Below are 19,961 nucleotides of genomic sequence, written 5' to 3'. Positions count from 1 at the left end.
CCTGAGTGTTATGAGAGGATGAGGTACAGGAGATAAGGTTCCAAGGCTCTCATTTTGGCGTCTAGACAGGCAGAAAAAGCAATCGTCTTCATCCCAAAAGATCAGCACAGTTTGAGTCATTCGGTCTTTGAGCTTTGCCAGTTGGACAAGTTTGAAGGTTTTTGATTAAAAAAAAAAAAGAAATAAGAATCCCTACACTCTGCAATCTCACAGGATTACATGAGGTTGATTAAAATACTTAAGAGGTAAATACAGGCAAAAAAAACACTGCGACTATTTGAACTCTTCCTTCTTAGGCAGCAGCAAATAAAATATATATTTTTAAAGACCCAGGGCACGCTGTCTCTTGGCTGGCCTGTAAATGCCTCAGGATCCCCCAGAAAGAGTGGGACCAAGTGGCCTGTTAGAGGGAAGTCTGGACTTTGCTGCTTAGGATGCTGCCCCCGACCCAAATAGGACAAGCAAGACAAGATGGATGCATGAATGGATGCTTTTTAATGTTGAAACATGAAAATGAGTAATAAACAAAAAATAAAATGACAGCAAATTTATTGAGAATGTCAACAAATGAGAAATGAATACATTCAGCAAACATAAAAACAAAAACAAATGAGACAAAAAGGAGCTGGCAGACTGACATGATAAAACACCAACCCGCCTCCCCTCCCCTCTGATGAATCACAACGTGAATAAATCTGAATTCAATGTGCAAAAACATCCCCACTTTATTGCAAATGTGGCAGACATTTGTCCATCACAAAATGTATTACTTTTATTCTTTCTTAGCTTTACATTTGAATCCCTAATGTGTTCATCTGCCAGTCTTTTTTCACAATCTTAAAAACAAAATGAAGACAATCTTCTAAAGACATCAACACAACATGAAATGTTGCAAAGAAAACAAATACAATATTCAACAACATTATCACGGGCTGGAATGATGAGTTAACACACCTTCTTCGGTCTGGCTCTTTCACACAAACACACCAACAACAACAAAAAATATTAAATAATGACTCATCCGACACACAATATGTGAACGGTATGATAAGGAGCATGCAATTCAATGGATCTGGGACATGAATGACTAAGTGGTGAGAGGAGGGTGAGGCTGACGTCGCACAGACGACATGATAGCAGCAGCAGCTACCCGACTGCATTATAGCAGCTGTGGCTTAAACCTTCTGCTTGTATGCAGTGTTTCAACACTTTATTCTCACATCTAAGAATATGGATTATTTAAACAAAACAGAGTAAAAACACTTTGTGCTTTGTTTATTAATGTGGGATGGATAACACGCACAAGAGAAAGGAAGGGAAGGAAGATTTTCTCAATGTAGACCACTCGTTCATGCCTCAGTTGATAATTCATAAAAGTAGGTCATAGTAGGCACATAAAACCTAGCACACATGTAAGTGTGACTCAAGCTATTATGCACTGCCTGTATGTATTCTTAACTCTGATGTAGCAGCGTGTCTGACACTGAGCAATGACTTATGTTAAGTGCGCGGCTTTCAGACGCAATAGTGAAAAATGGAAGGAGCTGAGTGTGTGAGTTCAGCGAGGGGAGAATGTGCACGCAACCGATTTCTGCCAGCAAAGTGCCACCAAGTGTTTAAGTTTGGAGTCTGCTGAGGTGAGCTTATTGAATGCAACACACGTATCAGGTGGCTGACGCTGTGCCTGCAGAGGGAATAGATCTTTAGCTTTATTCATTTGGTGGAATGGATACTAGGACACACTGACCTCACAGCATAAGATAAGTGGTTTAATCCTTTTTTTCATTTCAGTGTTTGTCTAAAAGTGTTCTTGAAAATGGAACCAAGTCCAAGCTACAATAATAAGCAAATTCCATGGCAGATTTTGTCAGTAAATGAGCAAAAGTGAGCCAGGCAAGAATACTAAAACCGACAAGAGCAGCAGTAAAAGGGCATCCAATAACTGGGTTGGCAGTTCGACTCCAACAACGTTCGAATCATTACCTCGGGCATGACAATAGTTCTGCATTAACCAGAAAAATACTAATGCATGAACGGATCTGTTGATTGTTGGAGGCGTCATTTCCACATTAGTGGCCAAGGGCAGCCATGGATATAAATATAGTTTACCTCCACCAGTATACAGTGTCATGAAAAATACAGTAAAATATTATTGTAGTGTCACTTTTTAAAAGCCATATTCTATTTCACAGTATTTTGATATAATATGAATGTTAAATCACAGCCATGCAAGGTGCTAGCTTTAGTGTCCTGCTCAAGGACATTCCAACACATACCCTGGCACTGATCCACTAACATGCTCTTTTTAAATGAATATTCATTGCAATATTGTCAAGTGGAACTCGAAACAAAATGCCTGAAGCCATTTTCTCAAAAGAGGCCTAGAAATGTATGTAGAAGAGAAAGGGTGGAGCATAATTTCTCGCTTTTGTGCAGGAAGGCAAGCGAGGGGGATGGGTGTGATTAAACAGGAATTGTAGGGAGAGAGAGCCAGAAAGCAAAAATTAGAAAACTGTCAAGGAGAGAATAACTAACTGGGCGAGTGAAGAAGTCGTTGATTATGGAGAGCTTGACATTGTGACTGTGGCTGAGGAGAGTGAGGCTGCTGAGCTTCCTCTTTTCCATCCTGTCTACCAGGCTTGGAAGTGGGTGTCAATAAGTACAAGGCCTGGATTAATCTGAGAAAAATGCAAATCCAAAGCATGCCACGCAACTCTCAAAACCAGCGAGGTCAAGAATGTACAGCAAAGACAAGAAAAGCTCATCCTGCACGATCCATCTCTGCCTCTAATCGATGGTGACCCACTTCCATTCTACACATCAATTGCACTGACTACAGACGCTCCTATAGCTACCACCCAAATCTGGCCTGTCCCTACTGTCCTGTTTGACCTTCCAATCACATCTCAATAAGTACATTACTGATGGATTCAGAAGCCCCGGGGCCAGACTGCCCACCACCCATTAATACTCCCTGGCGTGTCGAATATAACAAGTGACTATTAACCCAGAGAGATGGTTTCTTTATGATTACAGCATAAAATCATTATCATTATCTGTAAAACCTTAAAAATACTTGAAACTACAATCTCGGTACAAAGAACCAACTTTGACCATATTTTACTTTTTTACTGACAAAAACAGGCTTGATGCTCAACTTACTACCCACTAAAACCCAAATTTACATCTACACCAACACTAAAAATGGTAATAAAATGGATGATAAACTGAACTAGCAAGTCGGCTTTGAGTTCGTGCTGTGAGAAAATGGGGTCTGACTGAGACTGTAGCAGATATTAAAACCTCAGCATTAGCACTGCCAAACAGTGGATTGCCAAACACTGAGCTATCAGCCAAGAACACTGAAACCTTACCATGAACTCAGACTAAATAATTATTTTTCTTCCTTTTGAGTTGCATGCTCCCACACTGCAGAACAGTGTTTGTGATACAGTAAACATTGTGCATTGCATTTCAGGTCCAAATCCTCTTCTGATAAATACTTCTTTGTATAACTGTTTTACAAACACTTTCTATAAAGCCACGATTAAAAAACATTTAGTATAAAATCTGATTTTATATTAGAATTTACATTAGCCAATAAAAAAATCAAATTCAACGACACCTAAACATATGAATAAGTAAAAAATTTGATCAAAAATAGTAACTGTATTTTTTTTAGGCTGAAGGACGCTATGCAATGCAGCAATGTTTGTTTTTAACAACATAATCAAATATACATTGTCTGAATGGATGATAAGTTGCGATATTGCACAAAACTACAGACAGATCAGCTGATCTCTGCGAGTTGCATCCTTAATCATTTTATCTGCCAAAGGCAGAAAAAGTTCCTCTATGACAAAAAGAAAACTTTTGACAGAAAGTCAGCAGATACGGAAATGTAACAAAATATAACAAAACGAGAAGTTGCCTTTGGAAACTACAAACATGGATTCTACAACACGGAACGTTCCAATCTCCCAGAGCCGGATTGTGTGAAGTCAGTGCTCAATTCCTCAGCCAATTCTGGGATACTAAAGATGTTGAGATCTTGTGTTTTTCTTCACATTTTAGCAACTCTAAGATGTAGTTGGTCTATGCTCAGTCAGGAATTTCTCTTTTTCCTGAGGACAGAAGGTATGTGACAGGTTTTAGCGGTTTAGTGTCACTAGAAGCTAACGGGTGATGGTTAGTGTCAGTGTTCTGGACTTACCCGGCGTTGGCTGAGGCTACCAGGGCTAGTCGGGGAGGGGCTGGGAGACTTTCCCGAATGAGGAGTGGACAGTTGACTGGCCGGCGTCCCATTCACTGGAGGGAGAACACAAGGAAGGAAGGAAATGGAGTAGTGCGAATTAGACTTATTGAGCAGAAAAAGATCGTAACATAAAAAGTCCTTAAAATTTGAACACAGGCTCTGTAGAACAGTAGTAGTAGTGGAGCGTGGGAGCTTTCCTGCTTTTCCTCCCACAGCTTCTATCACATGAATGAGACACAAGAGGAGGAGGATAGGGATCCATCATTAAACACAAAATATGACACTATTATAATAACAGCACATGGGGTAAAAAAAGCCCAGCACATACAGTACATGAGTCAAATTATCCATACCACGAGCCATCCCTCAGTTTCTGAACCTCTATAGGCACCTAAGACCCCCATCTTTCTTGAGTATCATGCTGGAATAAAAACCCAAAGGCCTTATTAATTCGATATCAACAAAGTTTCATATGAATTTCAGTTGTAGCCAGGCCTAAACCAGATCCATCAAAAACCGCTAATGACATCAGACAGCAGCACAAAGCCATAAACATCAAAGTCAAACGGTGGTCAATCTAGATTTGACAATCAGAATTGACCCAACTCCAGAACTAAATTAACATTTTTTACAAAATGTAGAATGAAAACCATCAAAAGGATCTCTTTAATATAATCAATTAGAACGGCTGCATGACACGTCTACAAAACATTTCATTTCACAGACTGATGCAGCAGATGAGAGCGACAGAGAGAGAAAACACAATCCCTTCTGAGTTCAAAGAATCTCTAAAATATTCAGTAGAAAGAGGATATAGAGCGCAGAGTACAGAAATAGTGCTGGCTGCTCCTGAAGATGAGAATTCTTGTTGGCCATGAATAAATAAATAAAAAACAAGAGAGTGCTGCTGTTTCTGATGCTTCAGGACAATCTTCATTGATGAAATCCAGCAAAAGCATTACGCACACAGACAGACACTCCTACGGGTTACACAACAACAAAGAATCAAGCCGGAAATAAGGCTACATTTGTCATCTTTCAATATTTTATCTGAAAAAACACTAAAATCAATATGTCTGGGAGAAACTTCAAATTTTAAACGATCACATCTGTAGTGAACGAACCGATGAAAAACATTATTTAAATAATTTGGTAAATAAAGTTTAAAATTCTGGTCTTAAAAATGCCATTTACAAAGCCATTTGGATTCCCTACCTTCCACCTCCAGCATGCTGAAAAACACAGTGATAATCCAAAGCAGCAGAAAGAGAGAAGGAAGAGCAAGCAGCACCGTTTGACGTGCTCGGTGTGATAGTAAAGTGTGCTGAATGAGAAAGCGATGATCAGCAGCACTGTACTACTCACAGAGGCGGAGGGAGGCTGTGTGCGTCAGAAAGGAGGGGAGAGGAAGAGAAAAGAGAGAGAGACCATGAGATGGAGAGAGCAGAGCAAAGATACAGGCTGAGACAGAGAGGAAAGAGGCAGAATAAATCAAAACAAGAATGGAAATACAATACAAGAAGGAAGCTTTTTGATGTTTAATTTGAGACCAGTCATTTTAATTAATAATCAATATTATAGCAGACATAAAAAACTGAAATATGGCTCTAATCACTTCCATGACTCAACTGTTTAAGACATTATGACTCAAACACCACATCACCAATCATCTCCCATTTTAATTAACTTGCACATGATATTTAAATCTTACAAGTATTTCCAATATGCTCTAATTGTTCAGGTAGGCACCAGTATGGGTGCTATTATGTCCAAATGGTATGTGAACGACCTGGAGTCGTGCAGATGGTTAATTATGTCGGAGCTTCTTCAACACTGGACCTAAATGTTATTTAACAAGAAAATCGATCAAAAGAAACAAAGTCCAAAGTAAAAAAAACAAAACAATTACGTTATTACAACTAACTAAATACATACGCATTTTTTTTAAAGCATTGATTTCTATAAATTATTCAAAATGATCTCTGTTGTGAGTGAAAATCCTAAAAACGTTTATCTGAATCTGAAATGTTTTGAGTCATATTACATGCAGATGCAAAGTTAGCTTGACAGCTGTCATTAGTTTACAAATATAATACCTGAAATCTCCAATAACTTAAGATCATAACAGACAAAACAGACAGGTAAATACAGTTAATCCCTGTGAGGAAAGACCGTGTGCCTTTCCTTGATCAGCTTTTGTTCAACAAAACACAAAATTCCTCATGATCTTCAGCTACATTTGGCTGGTTTGCTCATCTAAAACTTAAGTGATGGCAACTAATAATAATAATAAAATGAAAAGGAATCATATATAAGCTGTAATTGTGGATTCATAGCTTGTGGGTAAAGGGAGGAGAAGTTAAAAAAAAAAAAAAAAAAAATACTATTGTCAACTGTCAAAACCTCTAGGTGAATATTGTGTGTGCTGCTTTCTAAGACTTTATGTGCAATGTTTGCTCTATGAAGTCAAAACATGACTGAGCTTCATAGAAATGCAGTGTTCTTCAAGAATAAAAGACCTTTGGTTACAAAAGACGAGAGAAAGTTTCTTTATGGGTGACATTAACAAACAACTCTGTTATGTGAAGCATTCCTCTGAACAATTACAGAACAGGACACTCAGTAAATTACAGCCACAAAGGAAACCCTCCCCAAAGATAGTTGCTTTCTTTGTTGCCACAGCAAAACACAGCAACTTGCACTACGGAATTTGTTACAAACCATTTGAACACACTGTTCTTCTTGGTTACACCAGGAGACAATAGGTGGAGTCTTTCAGCCTATTTTACCCAAAGTAAGAGCAACAGCCTGCTGCAGAGGTACAAAATAAATCAATGGTGCTCATTTATTATTGTCAGAATGACTGATGTTGCTGTCAAACTTAGGTGTTATGCTGTGAATTCAACTAAACAAGGAAAAAAAATCCCATAAATGAAAGTGATGCAATAAAGGGGGTTAGCAATGCTAAAAAAAATTAGGTGCTAATACCCTTTTTTTTTTTTTTTTAGCTGTGATTGAATGTTCTACTTTAAAGTAAATAGATAAAGATAAAAAAAAAAATAAAGACTGTATCGACTACAAGTACACACTTTGGAATAGAATTCCCCTGTTTTGGACATCACACAGTCAAACACTTAAATAAATAAATAAATAAATAAACATTAACAGGAGTGTGGGCTTTACTTCAAAGTGCTAATTGGCACCGCATGTTGGTGCAACTATTAATAGTGGATTGGCAGAAAGATAGTTTTGATGCATTTTCAGTTTGAGCCAAACGTATTTTCACTTTAAGTGATTTAAATGCAGAAGGACACAATGTTTCTGACATTAAAGCCAGAAACAGATGCTCTAATGCTAATTTCTCAGTCTCAAATATCGTGCAGATGTATTTCGCACATAAAGAAAAGTGAAGCGCTGAAGGCTGAGGCTAACATTTTCACCATCTGCACGTCGGTTAATTGTAGCCGATATATATCGACATATTGTAGCAGAGACGCAGATGGCAAGACGAGAAAAGAAAACCTTGTTTGGAAGTACGGGTTTGTATGTGCGTGTAAGTGCACAGATTTAGCTCGGGTTGTGACATCATCCCAGAAAAGAGAAAAAAAAATACAACTAGATTGATGACAGTGTCAAGCTGAGATTTAACAGTCTGCCCACACACAGTTACACCAAGTATGAGACTCCCATATGACAGGGAATACCCAGCACCTCTTAGAAAATGTGATAAAATGTTTACTCAAATAACATTTTATTCAGGCTCTGTCACTTTGTTGCTCCACGATACTAACAAAATATTTCACTTCTTTGCATCGATGATTCATTACCTAGACAGACCTGCAGAAGGATTCACCTAACGTACACTTCTATGGTTTCTAGTTCTTCAATGGCAAAAAGCAAAAAAGTTGTTCTGGAAGGCAGACCAAAATTAATTTAAGACCCTCCATGATACAATGTGAGAAGCTACGACATGCAGTATATGGCAACATTCAACAACTATTAAGAGCACCAGAGGGAAAGCATGCAGCACGAGGATGGGCAAAGTGTTCTCTTCTAATCTACCATAGCCAAGAAGTGGCCCAATGCCACCATAGCAGTGGTTATACTGTAATTTTTTTTCTTGCTTTTTCTCTTATTTGAACTAGATTTATATTTGAAAAAGTTAAAGTACAGTTGTTTAACATTGTGTATTATGCTGTAATTTGAAAAATAATAATAATAAAAACATTTTAATGTACTGTATATTATTAATCAGTAATTATTTTAACACATTCCAGGTAACCTCACATGGGGTTACAAACACAAGGTTGAAAAACTCTGCACTCTAGCATTAACAAATATATCCGAACAAACACGTCTCTCTGCTTGAGACCATCTTCTGGCCACAATCACTTTTGGGGCCAATGTCAGACTAGCATTGTGTGAAGAAACATATATTAAATGTTAAAATTTTAGGTCCCTTAATTAAACAGGCAAATTAATTTCCAGGCGAGAGGGGACTCTGAGGGCTGTGAAAATAAAAGCTGAAATCAATGCTACCATCCATGCATTATGGGCTGATTTGTGGGTCTGTCTGTAACCATGGGGGAAAGGCTAACTGAACTAGCTGCACCTGAATCATTGCTGACATTGTGCAATACTAAATATCTATACACATTTTAATTTCACTGCTCAATATCTTCCCTTTTGAGTGTGGTGACTGAGCTCTCTGATATGAGATTTGGATTTTAATTCATGCTAGACTTTCTGAGCAGGTTGTGCATGTTTGGAATTCTTCCCAGTGCTCATGTTTACTTCTACACATAAAATGCTTCCAGATTTCATTAACGGGATTATTGAGAGTGACCTCCTCGCTTGTGTGTTCATATATCCTTCACACACACATCTGTTGTGTAAAGAGGACTCAGCTGCTAACACACAATGAAAGGGGCAACTTGACCCAGCGAGGGGCTCCAGGTGGTTTTCGAGAGCACGAGTGCTGCTGCGTGTTTTGTCTGCCTCTTTATCTCTGAAATAATTGAATTCACTCTCCACATCTATACTGCACAACTCCTTTGGCTTTAGTTTGTAAGGTGTGATAAATAATACTTTTCTGTCTATGTTGGCTAGATAGAAAGATAAGATAGGACTTCAAGGCTGTTGTAAGAGCACCTGCAGGTAGGTTTGGATGGAGTGATATAAGAAGTTATGGCAATTTGACAGAGAAACAATGTTTTCAAGCAACACACAATTTCTAAAGCTCTGGGGGTCAGACTGTCTAGAGACTGAAGTCTATACTCAGAGTTATATAATATGGGTTCAGTAAGAGGTAATAAATAATCAAAAAATGAAACGATAATGATGTGTGAATGTGTTTATCTCTATCCATTTTTGTGACTCTCACAATCGTCTTAATAACCAGCTTTTCATTCCTATACAGATGCTGAGAATCCATTTTTGACTTTGCAGTTGTGTCTGACAATTTGTATAAATGAAAATATTCAAACACAAAAACACACTTTACAGAAGCACAGCCACGTTATTATTAGAAATCATAATGGCAAGATGCATGATCAATTAAAGATTTATAGAACATGACAACAAGGTTTGATAACTGAAATAATTATATCAAGCTGTTTAAGAAAAATGTTTTTACTTTTGAAAAAGTTCAATCACTATAAACTTTTGTTTTGGTTTGTCTTGATTAATTTACTAAATTTAATAAGTTTCAATTCACACTATACCTAAAAGCTATTCTTGACAGTTCTCTTTCATCACATTCATTTCAATGTCTCACTATGGGATATACGCCTCCACATCATATCACAGAGGCCCTTTCTCATAAAGCCAACCTGATTGGCTTGAGAAATTTATTCATCCGCGACAGGTAGTCCCTTCTACTATAAGTAGAGTGGGTGGAGAATACACTGGCATTCAAAAACCTCTTCTCATCGGGAAACTTCTCGCTGCAGCAGCTTAACTGTCGACAGACGCTACTGCTGGTATCCTTTCTTGCGACCATCAGGTCGACCAGTGTTTTTCCGTGCCCCCACGCTCAGGACAACACTGCTACGGCGCCCTCCACGACCATCGAAAATAACCGACCGCTGACACTCAGCTTTGGTTTGGCTCACCACCTGCCACTCGACGCCACCCCACAGCTATCAAGCACCGGAAGCGACACCCCAGGCGGTGGCTTGGTGATGACACCGCCCTCGCCACCCCACGTGGTCACCAGGCTCTGGTTGTCTGCCCTTCACTAGCTTAGTGGTTAGCAGCCACGTGTTAGATAATAGCTAGATTAATCATTAAAAAAATAATCGTTTATCCCTGCCGTACCATCACTTTTGTCCGGTTTTACTATCTGGATGTCTCCACTCCGTGTGTGGCACGGGCGGTTCTCCTGTCCTGATCGGTACGGTGCTGCCCTGCGGGCTAGTGTATTGTGCGATAAGCTTGTCTGCAATACAAGAGCTACAATATCCCATAGTGAGATATTGAAATGAATGTTATGAAAAGTTATGAAAGAGAACTATTGGTTATTTATAAATAATATATAGGTTACCAAAACTATAGCTAGCCAAACATTCACTTTTTTTTGTACGCCGAAGAACTCTGACGATGGAACCCAATTCCATTAAACTCACACTTTAAGGTTTAGAACAATTAACCCAATTAAATACTTATGAAACTAATCATTAAAAAAATACCTTCTAGCTTGCTGCCATCACTCGGTAATAAAACCGTAAAATCAAAAAGAGTGAAAAATGTTTTCCACAGCACCATGTGGCACAACAACAATGGATCAGCTGTTGTTGACGCTCATTATCCTCAAACAAACCACACTCGAGGGATGGAGGCAGGATATGCTTTTAAAGTGAAAACCAACGACGGTAATAAAACAGGTCATTTGGGCTGGGATGGTAGATGGAGAGTCAGCCGTTATATTTTCATTTCCTGCCATCTCTCCTCTGCATTCTTCTGCTACTGACTAATGATTGTTTTTAGAAGTGAACACAGAGTGACAGTCAAATTTTTTTATGATATTATGTAAAGAAGAGCAGGCAGGTAAAAATGCTTCGATGGGATGACTCTGGGTTTCAGTGAGTACCAAGCATCAGTCCGCTTCTCTCTCCTCTGTGGGGCCATTTAGCAGGAAGTCGCTGCCATATATGGCCGTCACAAACTATTAAGTCTGTAGCTAGATGGTCCTACTGTGCCATGTTTCTATAGCAACCAAGACGAATCAGTCTCTATTTCCCCATCACTGTCTCTTGTTTTCTTTGACACTGGAGCACATACACCACACACACATTAATATACATCTTCAATCTACACTTTCTGCAGCCAGATGACTCATTCTTACAACTTTACCCCCAAAGTTTATTCTCATCAGGTCAGAATTATCCTCCTCCTTAATCATGAATTCTCTTTTTATGCTATCAGACATTTTGACCTACATTATAAAATGTCCTTTTCATCCCGCAATGCTAAGTGGCTAAGCTAATGTTTAAAACAACACCATCTATGGACTGCAGGTTGAACAAACTCTTGGATGAGAGTTTCTGTGTGTTGCATCATTCTCTGAATCAAACCCAACTCAATGGGGCTCGGTTCACGAGCATCAAAAGATAATTAGAGATAGGGTGAAAACATGGGAACACTGTTACATAATCCGCCATTGTGCATGCAGACAAATCCAGCTGTGTAATCAGGGCAGGGTTACCTGGTATTTGTCATAGCACTTTGAAGCAGAGAGCCTTTTTGGCACATGGAGGAGTACACAAACATTTAACTCTGCTCACTATTAATTAACAAAATTTGTGTGTTCTTTTCTTTTTGTTAGCAGCTGTCTAAAAAACTACTTTTTAGAAGAATTGTGATGGAGCCAGTGCAGGATATTTGCTGTGCTGCACTTCATTAGTATGTCAGGTGAAGAGCTTATAGGGAGCTGCAGGATTGACTCACCAGTTTCCAGATTCCTCTGCTTTTCTGCTCACCTCAGCCTCGCTCCCCTCTTGCTGATGTATTTTACCCTCCTCATCCTAGATTCTATCCCGAGTATTCTTTTTTTTTTTTCTATCTCCAACAGCTCTCATTTTAATGCATACATACCACCCGGGCAAAGCTACTGTGCTAACACACACTACACACAACTCACAGCATCTGTAATTAAACCTTAATTAGAAATAGAGGTAATGAGTTGTAAATTATGAGGCAAAGAAGCTAGAAAAAATATGTATCAAATTACAAACATTCACATTGTCATGCACAAAAATAAATGGTTGTTTAATTCAATTTAAATGATGGAATATTTAATACTAAACTAAGGCATACTGTTGCAATAGAGTAAAGTAAAACAAGACAGGAGCGTAGCAGCATCTAATGATAACAAGGGAAATAAGAGGTAAATAGAAGACAAAGTGTGCACGCTCTTACTTGATGCAGGAGACTTGCTGCGTTGTGATTGGATGACAGGTCGGAGAGAGCTTCGGTTCAGTGAGCCTGACATCTTTCCATAAGTAACGGACTTCATCGTGCGACATTCTGCAGACACGAAGATGAGACGGGAGAGAGATTTAGCTCAGGGACCAAATACGGAGCAGTTTATCTCAAATGGGCCACAGATTTTAGGCGGGAAAATTTGTAATTTAATCATTATTTATAATAAATTATAAAATATGGAGGGCACTGATAATATTAAAGCAATAAGTAATAGGGATGTAACGATTAATTGTAAGGCAGTTAAAAATCGATTCATAGGTATCACGATTGACATCGATACTTTGAAAATTGAATCGCAGTCCTTTTTTTAAACAGCAGAGGGCGCTATATATTTATCCCTTCTCTTGTCCAGCAGTGTACCGACGGGCGGAATCTGCAACTATTTTCTTTCTGGCCGCCTTCTACTCTTACATGTTAATGTTACATGTTACTAAATGATTCTTTACCCCTTTAGCTCCAAAAAATATCTGTAATATTACGCGAATATCTGTTCATGGTTTCTCTGACTTTTTTGTGTTCTGCTGCTGACTGAATTGGATGCTCTAAAAGGAGTTTGACACGTGTGGCCTGAGTAGTCGAAAAACGTACAAGTACGAAATCATCTTGTTAATTTTCAACACCATAAATGGATGACAGAATATTGGACACAGTAGACAAGTCATTTCAGGCAGAGGCGCGTCTACGTGCGACGGATGAACGGATGGACCAATTCAAATTAAAACCTGCAGATTTCAAATCACTTGCCATTTATGAGGAATTAATGGATTCATTTTGACCTTTAGTCACACGTGCAAAGTGCAAACTACCACCACAGCTGTAATTAGTTTTACTTTCAGGTCGTGTGGAAAAATCAGCCCTGACCTTCACTGAGCTCGCTTTCCAAACGCAATTACTGTACCGATTCAGAAGTGGCAGCTATGACTCATTGAGGTCCGGTGTTTTACAGGAACACAGTCGTCAAAAACGAGCCACACATTCCCAGCCTCATCCTCCCCACCCAAAACTTCATTATTCCACCTTAAACAGCTCATTAGCATTTTAGACCAGTGGGAATTATACAGCCTGTCATGTGTGCATGCATTTATCCATGCGAGTGTGTGTTTGCCATTTACTTGTGTGGCAGTCGTTGTGACCCAGTGATTAATGTACAATGCAGAGTGTTAAAATGATGACAGTGTGCCAGAGCTGAGGCAGAGGCGATAATTATAGTGACGCTGGAAGGAGGCAAGGCTGTCTGCAGCTCCGACGTAGACAGAAGAGCAGATCAACAAATGAAACAGAAGGATAGACAGTCTGTGTGATTGTCTGTCGGAGGATAAAAGGAGTCAAATCATTTATTTTGCCTCCTAAGAAGAAATAATATAGAAAATAAAATAGTTTGTTTGTGAGGGAAAACACTTCCTACCTGATTGGCTTCAGGTAATTTTAGAATATGACTCTACAACACATATAGAGAGTTACAAAGAGCCATTTTCAGCTAAAACAATAAGTCCAGCAGCAGATGGTCTGGCCCGCACACTGCCCTGATCTGAATATCACTGAGTCAGAGAGTGGCATTACATAAAACACTCTTCAAGTTGAAAGGTTCCGGGAAAAACTTGGAACAACCAAAATAAAAACAAATTTTATTTTGGAGGGCCTAAAGATGGTTTATCGGTAACGGGTGATCGCAGTCATTTTCGTGCGAGTTTCACAAAAAGACACTTAGTTTCTAACATTAAATATAAGAAATGATTCTGTTTTTATTTATGATCTGAGCCTAATAATTTGTCTCTTTCCTACCATCCTGCAATGTCATCATGCTTTTTCCTTTTTTGTGATTTTGCTTTTCTTGTTTCTTTGTGCATTAATGTGCTGAATTTGGAACATATTAACATCTAGGCCTACTTATTTATCATCAAGTTTATTATTCATCCAGCCCAGGTTAATTGTGTTATGTTTAGTTAACTTTGGTCACAGATTTGAACTTTTAACTGCCAACTTACTCCTGCTTTTCGAGCAAATTAATCTTTTTTTCTTCTGCCCCTTTATCAGTGCCCAATTCTCCAAGACAAGCATGTTCATTCATCCACATCTTTGTTTTCACCCAGCTATGAGAGCAAAACTATTGGAGCCTGTCTCATCTTAAGGTAAGGTTTTTTTCTGTTACAAAATGCTGATCCCTATCGTGACCAAAAGAAGATTCACAAAACTACCCTATCATAAAAAATGGAACGGGGCATGTGCAGCTCTTGCCGGGTTGAGGAGATAATGAAATTTTCATTACATAGATAAAAAGTGCATTTGTCTGGGCGATAACAATGACAGAAATAATCGAGGCAATCATGGGCAATTAATAAAAACTCTGTCGGTCTAATGCGGACGGATCTGAGTAGGAGGTTGGTTGTGAAGATTGGCTAATAAATGGGCATTACGTCTACCTCCTTCAAAAAGGAAGGAGGTGGAGGCTGGTCAGCCTTGTGGGATGGAGATTATTTATTGGAAGAAAAGATACAGGAAAAAAAGATGCATCTAATAAACCTTGGAACAAAAGACTCATTCATGCGAGAGGACCGGAAGAGAGAGAGGAGAAAACAAGAATACAGATGAGCGCTAAAAGGCAGGAGTCTAGAGAAAAATAGGAGAGACAGACGTATTCATGGGTGAAGTGAGGACAGAACGACTCCGCTGCAGGCCGCGGCAGGGAGACAGGCACAGAGGAGTAAGGCAAACAATGGTGCAATACGTCACATTGACTGAAGTGCAACAAACCAATATCATTTACAAAGAGAAGAGTGAAGCACTGGCAGCATTAACCAACAAAACAAACTTCAACAGTCCCCAGTCCCACAAAATGTCAAAACAGAAAACAGAGGAGAGAAAGCAGCTGCAAAGCCAGAACACAAGCAAACATTAAACTGAAATGTAAAGGTACATTTATTATTTTCAAAGATCTGAAAAAGGTAGCAATCCCATCCTAACCAATAAAATAGCTCTACAAGATCAATGCAAAGGCAGAATAAATCGTTGAATCTGGTGGCGAGCGTTCGACTTACCATTGTCGTCAAGCAATAGGTCATCTTGGTAGCGCAATTTTTCTGGTCCGCAAGCAACAAAAACATCCTCATCCCCAAAGAAGTCTTGCAGACATGATACCTGTAAAAGACACAAAATAATGAGTTTAAATCATATGGTAACTATGAACATGGAAAAAAACAAGGTTGCATATGGCCACAGTCAGAACGATGTGAATTACAGTGTCTGCAAACTCAGGTCGTCAAAATAGGGCCCTAAATCAAACAAAAAAGACAATCAACTCTATGTCAACTTTACACAAAAAAGTAATTATGAATAAAGAAATAAAACAGGTACGAATAGTTTAGTGCGAGAATGAATTATCAATCACTGTCATCAGAAAGCAGAAATAAATCAATGCAATGTGTGTCCACTATCATTTTATACCAATATATATATCTGTTCACATAAAAACAGTAAAGGTAACCTATGTGATTACTTTGATGAAAAAAAAAAATGGGGGAAAAACGTGGTCAACATTCATGACAGTGCTCATCTTAGTTCTCATATACATTTACAATTATTTGCAAGATTTCTAGGTTCAATGACAATAATTGTCAGTAAATATATTATTTGCATCGGTAAGAGAGAATTAATTTGTCCTTATTACAACGTACCAGCAAAAAACTGTGCTACACTTTGACAGCTAATTATTTGTAAAGTGAGCTCAGCAGGATTCGTTGTTTTATTTACAACTCCAATGCAAAACCTCCACACATCAACAATGAACAATTAATCACTAAACACACCTAAAGTCAGAGAAGGAAGACCCTGCATCCGTGTGTGTGTATGGGTGTGTGTTTGTTTTAAACCACGTGTGGCATAATGCTAGACACCCCTGTGCAAAACCACATTAATAATTTCAGTTTGATGCGTGCTAGTTTAATAACCAAGTGCTTATTGCTTTGCTCCTTGATACCCCCGATGGTGCCTGTGATTACTTTGGAGGTGAGCCGCGGCCCGCTTTTAACAAGATAGCTGGGATAATATATATTGTTGCTCATATCATTTCCAGGATGAGTCAGTGGGAATGGGTGCTTACACGTACCCTTGCATTAAAGTGTGTGGTGCTGTTCTGTTTAGACTACGGCCACATTAGATGAACATTCCAGGCACAACAAGATTATAGATGTGCTGCTGGCTGTTATTGACTAAGTGAGCATCTGCTGTCACTTAAACATAATGCTTCAGGCAAACTGACCTTTCGATTATACCAACACGGTTTCGAGAAGAAAATAAATTTCTCAATGTTTATATACTAATTAATTCTGCAAGTTGTCTTTAGACCCACTGATAACCCTCAAGGTTCAGTTTTCCAAACTTTTCAATTCCCTTCACCTTTGTTGAACCCAAATCTTTAATAAGTTAGATGATTTTTTTATAAAATCTAATTTGAAAAAAAAAAAAAAAAAAACACGCAAGACCTACCACAAAAAGAAATGCTTTGGAGTTTTGAAAAACGTGTGTTGCATTAATCTCTTTAGTGTAAACAGTAGGTATGTACTGCACAGAAAGAAAAAGAGTTTCTTTTAAAATGACATGTTTCAGTTTAGAGACCAACTGATATTGGGATTTTGAGGCCGATGCAGATATTGAGGGCTTTAAAAAGCCAATATTAAAAGCATCTGCCAGTAACTGATATATCGACAGATTGCCGATATATGAAATAAAAACAATGATATACAAATAATTAACTGTACATGAAAACAAATTCATATAACTGTATTTGCAAAATACAATGTAGAAAAAAATATTCAAAAAGTAAAACAGTAAACGTGGATAATACAAAAATGCTAAATGTACAGTAACTGTTAAGTGCATTTCTCCCAGTATTGTAATTGTAATCATTATTACTGCTGATTCAAGTATCAGCTTTATAATGCAGAAAGCACAGCACAGAGCCACAGAATCTCTACACAGCAAAAAGTTAATACATCATTTAAATATTCAATCCCAACCCATTAATCATTTGGGTTCTAATATATCTTCATTTGGGTCAAAAGACAAAGTTAAATGGTTTCTTCAGACTTTTGTTTGAATAATGCATATGTCTAGTAGACAGCATTAGCTTGATGTGAAATGAGTCAGATCTATGTTTGTGCAGTCTAATAATGACTAACAGGTGGAAAACTAATTATTACATCCTTAAATAAGTTGACTCATCGAAGTAACAACCCTTGAAAAATAAAAACAATATCACATAAGTTTCATATCTTTCTTCTTTAACAAATGTTTGCAGGATAATCTACCTCAATCACTAATGGGACTGATGGAAGCCCTGATTGGGAACCAAGGGTGGTCTTAGAGTCCAGGCAACCTTTGAGGGCACAGCCCGACACAAAACAAACAGCCTTATACATACTGAGCAGGAGGTGTGATAAAGCAGTGTTTCCATGGTGACAATGCCCACTAGACATCGACTTGTCCCTCTCACCCCACGTTGTGTATAATGTGATTAAGAAGTCCCATCATTCATGAATTAATGTGTCATACTCTGCAGTGTTTTTCAAAAAAAAAAAAAAAAATCCACACTCATGGCCTGGATTTAATGGAGGACTTTTGTAATATTTATAAGCAGGTGGAAATGAGGCGAGAACAGCAACGTGAAACGATGGAAAGTCAATTATCAAAAACAATCAGAGTAAACTAAATGCCATGTTGGTAGCGGAAGTAAACAGATTGGCATCAGGAGAGTAAATTTATTCCTGACTGCTGCTCTGAGCCCATGACACCACATGCTGTCTCTGGTGCTTCCTTCTAGAAGTAAGATAAAAACAGTGCAGTTACACAACATCCACACCAAACTTCTGAAACAAGGACAGGAAGAAACAAACAAAGGAGACGATGGGCTAAAATAAGAAATGATGAGCCAGAGGAGAGTGGAGGAAGACAATTTCATAATAACCCTCGTATCCAGTCTCCTGTTCATATTCAAGACTTATAATAAACCTAAGCATTAAGAATTAATTCATTAACCATTGTTGCTTTATGCATACAACCCATAAAACAGTGCAGGTGTTGAACAAAGGGGCAGGATTTCTATTCAATAAATGAAGCTGATAGTTTAATTAATGTCAAAATCCTTAGAAGCATGAGGCGAGAAGAAAAGCTGCACCTCCATTTCAAAGGTATCCATCATCATTTCCTGAAAATCCTTATGTAACAAACTACAAATCATGATGATATGACTAGGCTCACTCACTCAGTTTAAGCTCCATTTGTGTTGTCACTACGCCACCTAGTGGTGAAAAACTAAACTGGCTACAGTCTGTGCGTTTACACTTGAGCTTGTTTAAGTGTCTGATCCCTTAAAATAAAAACATTATTACAGTTGTTCGGATTCAGATAAAAATAAAATTACATTTCCGATTTAAAAAAAACAGCATGGCAAAAAAAAAAAAAATAATAAATAGAAAAAAATCAGTCACCACATGGTGGCGCTGTTACCTCACAACAAGATTCATGGGAGATATATTAAAATAAAAAATAAAAACCACTAGAAAACTGAAAAGAACTGTGCTGTAGAAGTTCTGATTGTTGAAACCTACAACAAGGAAGGGAAACATTTTTTTAACCCATTATAAAACAGTAACTAATGTTGAAATAATAAACTGATTTTCACTCCAACTCAAATGACTATAAAAAGTCATGAATGTTTCTGGATAGTGAGAGTAAACTCAAGAAATCATGTCAAACCTCAGCCCACTAATTTGTACCTGTCCCCCACGTGATATGTTATTGTCTTTCATGTTTCTTGGTAGGGGTGTAACTGAAACTGAATTGCCCCTCGGGGACAAATAATGTTTTCTGAATGTAAGAACACTTGTATAAAGTTCTCCCAACATCCTGAGTGTGTGAAATCTGCTTTAGGGCTGAACTGAAAGATTCTGTCTGGTTATCTGCGAGAAACAAATGATGAGTGAGGCCTCCTCACTCTCTTTTCTTAGACAAGCCCTTTCCGGCTCCCTGTCAGATTTCAGGTTTAACTGAGGACTCGTCTGACAGATCCCCATTTTTTGAGAGGCTCTTTGTGAACTCAAGTGTGGCTCAGTATACCGATTCAATAAGGAAAAAAAAAAAAAAAAAAAGAGTTTTAATTTTTTATCTTAGTACCCATTTTATCCTTCTATTATCTAGGTCTGTCTCACCATGGACAAAATGTCAGGTT

The 19,961-nt window shown here is 38.2% G+C and overlaps 1 protein-coding gene across 4 annotated transcripts in view; it reads right to left on the bottom strand.

Moving 5' to 3' along the window:
• The window catches only part of dclk1a (doublecortin-like kinase 1a), a 46,723-nt gene that overhangs the window by 12,448 nt on the left and 14,314 nt on the right, over positions 1-19,961 (bottom strand). For 2 of the 4 annotated variants that reach the window (XM_028466380.1, XM_028466376.1), the window contains exons 4-6: positions 15,775-15,874; positions 12,674-12,781; positions 4,214-4,308 (exon numbers count right to left, since the gene is read on the bottom strand). In XM_028466380.1, the coding sequence (XP_028322181.1) occupies positions 4,214-4,308; positions 12,674-12,781; positions 15,775-15,874 (303 nt within the window). Of the gene's footprint in view, positions 1-421; positions 4,125-4,213; positions 4,309-5,470; positions 5,598-12,673; positions 12,782-15,774; positions 15,875-19,961 lie in introns of those variants that run through there. The other 2 variants (XM_028466378.1, XM_028466377.1) reach the window with 2 other exon arrangements.

The sequence above is a fragment of the Gouania willdenowi genome, chromosome 14 (genome assembly GCF_900634775.1).
Source record: "Gouania willdenowi chromosome 14, fGouWil2.1, whole genome shotgun sequence".
NCBI classification, from domain to species: domain Eukaryota; kingdom Metazoa; phylum Chordata; class Actinopteri; order Blenniiformes; family Gobiesocidae; genus Gouania; species Gouania willdenowi.
The sequence above is the reverse complement of the archived record's forward strand: the minus strand, read 5'-3'. Positions and strand labels throughout refer to the sequence as shown.